The sequence below is a fragment of the Erpetoichthys calabaricus genome, chromosome 6 (genome assembly GCF_900747795.2).
Source record: "Erpetoichthys calabaricus chromosome 6, fErpCal1.3, whole genome shotgun sequence".
Lineage (NCBI taxonomy): Eukaryota > Metazoa > Chordata > Cladistia > Polypteriformes > Polypteridae > Erpetoichthys > Erpetoichthys calabaricus.
The window spans coordinates 63472976-63481750 of NC_041399.2; the positions used below are offsets into that span (position 1 = coordinate 63472976).

General features: G+C 36.9%; 1 protein-coding gene across 1 annotated transcript; it reads right to left on the minus strand.

Moving 5' to 3' along the window:
- Positions 1-5039: 5039 nt before the first annotated feature.
- Positions 5040-8523, minus strand: LOC127528453 (uncharacterized). The gene is made up of 2 exons (XM_051929328.1): positions 7864-8523; positions 5040-5761 (listed from the first exon to the last, which is right to left on the minus strand). The coding sequence occupies exons 1-2, from the start codon at positions 8461-8463 to the stop codon at positions 5414-5416; spliced, it is 948 nt and encodes a 315-aa protein (XP_051785288.1). The 5' UTR covers positions 8464-8523; the 3' UTR covers positions 5040-5413.
- Between the last annotated feature and the right edge of the window lie 252 nt (positions 8524-8775).

An 8775-nucleotide genomic window follows, 5' to 3' on the forward strand; every position in this document is an offset into this window, starting at 1 on the left:
TAGAAGGCACAAACAATACCTTCTACAAGCAAATCATCAGCTGTTCAGCATGGTGTGGGTTCTGTTATGACTTAGGTGTGTATAACTGCCAATGGAACTGGTATCCTTGTGTTTATTGATGCCACTGCTGAGCACAGCAGCACAATAAATTACTTCAATGTTTATCTATCGTTTGAACCCCTAACACTGAGAAAGTTTTTACGAAAAGGACTGTAGCTTCCAGTTCAATTGACATTAAAATAGTTAGCTTTTGTCAATTTGTCATTGTTTAAGTTCAAATCCAGTTTGCTGGTGTGCATAGTATAAACAACAAAAACTGTGGGACTGTCCAAATATTTTCTCTAAATTGAACATGGTAGTAGGTGTTATGTATGGTACAATTTCCTTTTTATTTATTTATTTTTAAACCAGACCATGATGTCAAAAAAGAATATGGTATATGACATACACATGCCTGGCATACACAACTAGGAGTACATCTAGGTAGCTGGTGTTTTGCAGATACTGTAAGTTTCTGTTTCCTGTTGTCATAAGGCCTGCACTAAACTCCTGTTAAAGTAACCCAGTGTGATTTTGATGTAAATAAATGTTTTGGTTTATGTCCAGACTTTACAATTTATTGGTGGTATTCCTTGTACTGTACCAAGATTGCTTAATTATTTTGATTACTCTATCAGTAGCATTCTAAGTGGAACTTTTTACCTAAATCTATGTTCCAGATGTGCATTTTGTAGGTTTTACTCAGTGTAGTTTTGCTTAGTGGAATACCACCAAACTATTATTTTATAAAATTCACATTGAATACTTTTAACTTTTGTACAGTGGCTTGGTATACCTTAGGTTACTATGCTATGCAGTACATTGATTGATGCTATATATATACAGTATATATATATATATATATATATATATATATATATATATATATATATATATATATATATATATATACTTTTTTCTTTGGACAGGTGGACCTGGATGTTGTCAGATTGATGGATGATGACACACTTTCAAAATATATTCCTCATTTTGGAGACCGTGTATATGCAAGAAATTGGACAGATTCATCTTCAGCAGCTTCAAACAATGAGGAAAGGAAAAGGAAACTCATATAACGTCTGCGATCAAAAATGAAACTTCCAAGCTTGCACCCAGCAACAGCAGGTTCACAAAGTAATCCTCGCCGAGCAGTTGGTAAAGGGAACAAGAATGCTGAACGAAAAACAAGAAAAATAGAACTGGGTTGGATGGTGTATCAAAATGGTAACTTTAAACAAGTTAGACGACCAACTGGTGGGGGCACAAGAGAGCTCATTGTCAGTAAAGATGATACTGTGAACAAAATTTTAGAAGATGGGAAGCAAATATTCTTTCCTAAGGGGAAATCATCTAAAGGAAGAGTTGAAGACTTTGACTTCTCTTTATGTATTATGGGCTCGGAGGAGCAGTTAGATGCAACTCTCACAGTTGGCAGGTTGTATGATACAACTTATCATAAATTACTCAGGTTATACATTTGTTCAAAACCCAAAAAAAGTAATGATTCAGCAAAACAGGCCAAATCACCTGAGAGATTTGAGACAGCATTGGCACCCGCCCAGCAGGATCTATCTCCCATATCTTCCTCCCATAGCTCCCATAGGCCTTTTACTTCCAGTCCATTAATGACTGCAATTTTACCATCTGTTACCACCACTTCAACATTTGATCAAGAAGTTATTTTCCTTGGTGATGATGGAAACTTGTCCTTGGATGTTCTCTGTGACACTTTGATTTATCAACCTGCCCCTGAACAACAGGAATCAGAAAATGATATTGAAGTGATTGAAGACAAAGAAAATCAGAAAGATGAATCTACTTTTGAGCAAGTAGTTTCCAGCTCTGCTGGTGATAACACAGATTGCAGAATATTGCATAATATGATAGAGATTGTTGGTGAACCTGTAACTGAAGTGCAACCTTCCGAACATACACCCACAAATAGCAACTCAGTTGCTTCATCCGAGAGCCCATCATCAGTACCTGATGTCATAAATCCAGAAGTAATGTCAAACCATGCCTCCCCAAATACTTCATCTGCATCTTTCTATGACAATGCTGAGAATATAGCTGAGAAGCAAACCATTTCTATTCACAAAGTTCATTGTGTGTCTGACATGATTCAGACATTTTCAGATGAGAACATACTATATGCTAATATAACATTTGAGCGTGTGCTGGAAAATGGACAGTTGGAGAATGGAGTTGGGCATGGGCTTGTTATGGACTGTCTTACTGACTTCTGGGGCACTTTTTATGAAACAAGAACGTGTGGAGCCACATATAAAATCCCCACTTTGCATCACGCTTATCAAGAACTAGAGTGGAAAGCTGTTGCCCGAATCTTGGCCTTTGGGTGGCAGAGATTTCAATACTTACCTGTTCAGCTTGCTCCACCATTTCTTTATGAAGCTCTTTCCATATCTTCTTATACCTGCAATCTAATGGAGGCATTTTTCAACTACATTAGCCCCACTGAGAAGGATGCACTGACAGAGGCTTTGAGTGATTTCAGTCAAGCTGATTTGGAAGAGCTTCTTACCATTCTGAGCAGTCATAACTGTACCTCTCTGCCAACAAAAGAAAACTTGCTGACCTTGTTAAAAGAAATCGCACACAAGGAGATGGTCCAAGAGCCAGCATTTATAATAAAGTGCTGGCAGCCAGTCCTGAAAGCTATAGGAGAGTCTTTGAGTGGGAAGACACTGGAAAAGATCCTAGATGATCTTCAACCAAAGCCAAGAAACATCACAAAATTTATCCAGTTTCCAAAGTCAATGTCACCAATTGAGAGGACCACATCTCTTCACCTTCTAAGATTTGTCAGAGAGATTGATCAGAAGGAGATTGGACTGTTCCTTAGGTTTTGCACAGGGTCTGATCTTTTTCTGTCAAAGACCATTAATGTTACATTTAAGGACATGTCTGAATTTACTAGACGGCCAGTAGCCCATACTTGCAGTTGTGCCCTGGAGCTAGCATGCAACTACAGCAGTTTCTCAGAATTCAGGTCAGAGTTTCTGTCTGTGTTAAAAAGTGGAATATGGGTCATGGATATGGTATAAAAAATTTGTGATCAATTGAAGACATCAGAATGGCCACATGATAAGATACTGCGGGGATGCAGGCCTATACATCAAATAAGGAGCACAATTATGCATTGCACTGTGCTACAGGTGTCTGAAATACAATTAACATACTGCTCCAAATGTTTTATAGTGGTTGCTGTCTTCCTGAAGTTCTGTTTACACAAATCAGTTACATATGCATTCTGTTTTTTTGTCATCACAACATGGTTCCCTCAACAAGAGCCAAACTACTAAATGTTTTTCTTCATAGTTCAACATAATGCTCTTTAATGCATTGCTTTGTTACATATTGCATTTTGTTACCTTTTACAGATCAAGCAAGTTGTTTTGTTTAATACACAAAAGTTATTGTAGAACAACATAAATGATGTAATTATTAAGTATTAATAAAAAAATTTATCACAAAGATCACATGGATTTTGCCCATCTAATTTGCATTTGTATTTCCGTTGCTTGATGTTTGAATTTTGTGCACATTTTTTTTTCCAGAGGAACTGTTGGAAAATGAGTTTTAGTTTTTTTTAATGTACATTCATGTTTCACATTTAACAGCTTTTCTTTTTTGCAGGTCTATTGTGTGATATGATGTCATGTAATGAGGAAAACAAGATCTGAGGAGAAAATATTTTTCTAGTGCAGACCCCTGTGACCCTGTGTTCGGATTCAGCGGGTTGGAAAATGGATGGATGGATATTTTTCTAGTTTTATATTTGCATTTTATTATTTTTTATTACAAAAAAATAAACACTTAATCTACGGACATCTTACTTCCCCAAATAATAGAGTAAGAGTATATTGATTTCAAATATTAGTTTTCAGATTTAAATATGTTAAAAATTCTATGCCTTAACCTCCAAACTGCTTCCAATGACCAGATTGTTTAGTAGTGTAGATATGTATTTACATGCTGATTGAGTGATGGGGCACTACAAAGAAAACAAAAAGAGGAGGAAGAAGAGTGAAGTTAAAAAAAATTAAGTAAAATAACTTATTTCTGCACTTTGGGCATGCTGCTGACATTCACGCAGATGTCTGAAAGAGAAGGTTGCTGCAAATTCAGCTCCTCCTCCATTCAGCCATCAGCAGAAGGGAAAACAGAAAATAGTATTTGTGTTTATTGTGTTATAAGATCACCTGTGGCATACACTTAACGCAAAATGTACTAACTAAAGTTTTAGGTTTTTTTCTTGGGGGACAGGAAGAAATGTCAATACCAGCTATGTATCTGTTACCTGTAACCTCTTGCCTGTTACCTTCATTGTCAACTCTACAGGCCACCATGGCAGGCTGCTTTGCTGAAACTTTAATTCAACTCAACTTACCACCAATACAAGGCTTCCAAGAAGTGTCCTTTGTACCCTTAAAGGACTATAGCTAAGGAATGATCAATCGAAGCATTGAGCTTGCTAATAGCAATTGGACAAAGACACTGATTTAAGCTTTTATTTAAAAATTATTTATTTCCATAATGACAGCAGATAAAAAATGTTTATTTGTATAATAACTAATGACAACAAATAAAAACAAGTATAAGTAATACAAAGATTATACAATCTGGTTGGGTTCATGCCTATCTTCATTCAGTCCCAGATGTCAGTTTCTAGATGGTCCAGTTCCTTAGTTATTAATTACATATCCTTAAGTAAAAAGTTAAAATAAAGATTTCTTGCTGGAGATTGAGCTCCTTTACAGGTGTCCAGCAGCTATGCAAATAGCAAGCTTCATTTAAATGTCCATGGCTCCTCTCAAAATGTCCATGTTTGCAAATGAGTTGGGCTCTTTACAAAAAGTGTCAGAAAGCAACTGAATTAAATGCTCATTTTTTGCCACAAACTGGCAAATGAACTAAAGCAGAATTCAGAACTTTTTCTGAAAAGAGTTATAATAAAAGACACCACCGCAATCCCACACACTCAAATAAACATTTACACCTGGCTTTCATTCCACTACCACAGTTATCACACAAGCCAAGTTTGATTCCTAAAAGTTACTTGAACCTGCAAACAGGCTGGCTATACAAATCATTCTGAGGTCCTGCTTCACGTTTCAGCTTTCCCAAAATACACTACACTTAAGTTCAGCACAACAAAAATTTCAAGGTTAGGTCATTTACCTGAAATCTATCAATAGAAAAGGTTAAACCATAGTAGCAAAACAAACAAGCCAAAAAGTCTAAAGGAAACATACACACTCAAAAGAAACAGACATAAATAAAACAGTGAGTATAAGATCCTTTATGGACATATTATTACATATGTTGGTGTGAGTACATCAGGGGGTTCTGACTATTCTGGTTCTGACAATATTTCTCTTACCAAAGGCCTAAGTTCTCTGTACAGCCTAGTAGCCTCAACAGCAGTATAACTAGCTTCAAGATGGTGTTCCTCCATTAGCAAAACACAGAGTTCATGAAGATCTGGATCACAGGGAATACCAGTTTTCCAAATGCAAACACCCTCTTCTACAATTATATCAAGTCTGTCATAGTCAACTGGATGGAGGTAGTCCTGTGCTTGGTAAAGTTCTGGTGCTTGGTACATGAGAAAAGGTCTGCCGTGAAATAAATCACGACCACTCCCACCTGGCCTGATCCGATGGTTGTTCCACATTCTGACCACAGTATCTATCTCCCTCTGCAAAGAATATTCAAATTACTCAAATGTGTTACTAAACTTCTCACCACAACCCCAATACACAGGCGCACATATAGACACAGGTAGGAATTACTGTCCCCCTGAAAGAATATTGCTCTGGGCTGCCATATATATATATATATATATATATATATATATATATATATATATATATACATATACACATACATATATACATTATATATATATATATATATACAGTATCTATACACACACAACATTATATTAATTTAGGGCTTGAAATTCATCTTTGAAATTAGGGGGGATCCTCCCTTAAATTAAACTCAAGGAGGAATTTCAGACTTGCTGGAGTGAATGAAATTGTGTTGATGGGTCAAAATTCCAAAGATTAAAGATCACTCTGATATTAATATTTTAGACATTTTATAAAATCACATCTTATTCTTAATGATGTTTAGAATTGTTTATACAACTTTGTGTAGATGGAGAAACCTGAAAGTCCTATTTAGGTTGTTATTCCAGTTATTTTAACTTTAAATAAATGATTGTTTAATTTTGCATGTAAAGATTACACTCATAATCAGACAAAAAACAGACATGCAAAGGAAAATCGCTTAAGTAATATAAAAAATCTAGAGAATGTAAAATACATTATGCAAAAGGAAATAAGTATTCCTTAATTTTTGTATCTATTGTTTTTCCTATCATAATATTATTTTCCATAGGTCTTAGTTTAGTAGTCAACATAAGGGTGTAAGTGTGAATGCTGTTAATTTATGAAATTTTCAATTGTAAAAATGAAAAGCTAATATACCCCCAGCTTGGGTGGTACCACAGCACATATTAATTAGCACTGCCACAGATTCAGCATGCTTGTTTCAAATCCAGCACCTGATTGTGTGTGTGCATTCATATGTTCTCCCTATGTCTCTGTGCTTTTTTTCTGGGTACTCCAGTTTTCCTTCCACACTCTCGAACCCGTGCTAGTTTGGTTACTAGCATGGCTGTGATGTACCAGTATACCCTGTCCAGACCCTGTCTTGAGCACAGTTCTAACATTATAGGCTCTTGCTGTCTGCTCCTCTGAACTGGAGTAACCTGAGAATGACTAGGACTATAAGTCGGCCAGTGTACACATTTACTTTGAAACTGCCATGAACTGTTGCCAAAACCAAAAGTCACTTCTAAAAGATCATAAAATAATGAAAAGTTGAATTGTGCTATCATAGGGTAATGCGTTCTACAAATTCATTTATAGGCTGAAATGTCTTTCTTTCCAGAGTTTGATGGCAACCTTAAACAGGGGCATATTTAACAGACGCTTTTTCAACGTTGTCTTTGAGTACTGTTCATCATTGTGTCACAGCAGTCAGTTCGTCATATTAAAAGGAACGAAGCTGATTAAGGACTCATTAAAATAATCCAAGTTAATTTCCTGAAATGTACTGATTTTAGTGCAAGAATGTACTTCAGACTGATTTTCGCATTTAAGTAAATAAAGTTTAGTCAAGTGTTTTCTAAAACGCAGTTTAAACATACGGCTATACGCGCACCACAAGTCTTAGACTTGGCGCACTTGAACAGGTGTACTAAACAGTTGATCAAATTGCGGAATTCAGCAGCTGCATGATGCATGCATGAGAACTTAAGAAAACGTAAAGTGTAAAAAAAATTAAATCCCTACACAAATTAGGCACAATTACTTAACAATAATTTTACAAAGACGTTGAGATCGCTTACAAAATAATGTGCGGAATAGCTTACTCGCAATTCCACGCTGAATTTCAAGCCCAGTGTAATTTTATTCACTGGAATGTTCGTGGGTTCCCATCCAGCTGTGAACCCTTACAATCATCATCACCTTTCACATCAATAGGTATAGCTCAGCAAACACAAATATTTACCCAAAAAAGGAAATCCGCCAAGCATATACAGTATATACATTTAGGCCTAATCGGCATTGATGGACTCATGGTTAAATGGCAAAAAATGCAATTACACCAGTTCATAAAAACTAAAAATGCGTAAAGGCTACTTGTAATAGTATAGAATTCATATGTACTTGACTATGGTGTGCATGTGCGCGTGTGTGCGTGTTTGTGTGAACGAGTTCTTCCTACCTGAATGACGTCAAGAAAGCAGAACTGAATGAGACCTTTGTCAACCACGTCACCATTGAAGTCTCCCACTGACTGAAACTCTAGAAACAAATCTCTCCAGTAGTCCACATTTTGCCTCCGATAGAATCCCCACCACCATTCAATCCTCTGATTTGCAGTACTTCTTCCTTGAAGAATAGCAGGTTCAGAAAGTGTGCCGTTTTCATCCTCACGTAGAAAACGCTGTAGTCTGTTAACGTGCACATTTTCAGTACCGAGATCGGATCTGATTATTTTTGGGCAGCCCCCCAACTCAATGACAGCACTAATAAAGTAACCTGCGACAACTTCAGGTTTACTGTTAGTGACGTTCGCTTGCATCCAGATGATATGGCGTGAGAAGCCATCCACGCATCCGTTCACTGCGATACCAAAAGGTGTGAGCTTATCATAGCTGTCCATGTGCCAAAGGTAATTTGGTCCCGGGACACGGTAATGCCTTCTTCGCAGTCTCCTGCGTCTCCTTAGCTGAATGCCTTCTGGGTCCAAAGTTGATTGTATTTCATATACAAGATCTCTAGTGACTCTTAATCCAGCTAATCTACATCTCTCTGTCATCATACGGTATCCGTGGAGTTGCCCAGGGCCCGTTAACTGCTCTGCGATGTGATGCACAATGGCATCAGGCTGGTTTAGATTGCGACGCCTATACAACTGAAGCCTTGCTAACCGTCTTCTTAAATGACGCACACTAACGTTGTTATTTTCTAAACTAAGGCATAAAGATATTTCAGCCTGCGTCAGTCCTTCATTAAACAAAAATGTGACGCGCTGATCAATAAAGTTCCGCTCTTCTGCCATTTTAAACCATTTCTGCCATTATTCCGTTAGATCTCGACAAAATTATTCCGTTATCTCGAGAAAACAAAGTTC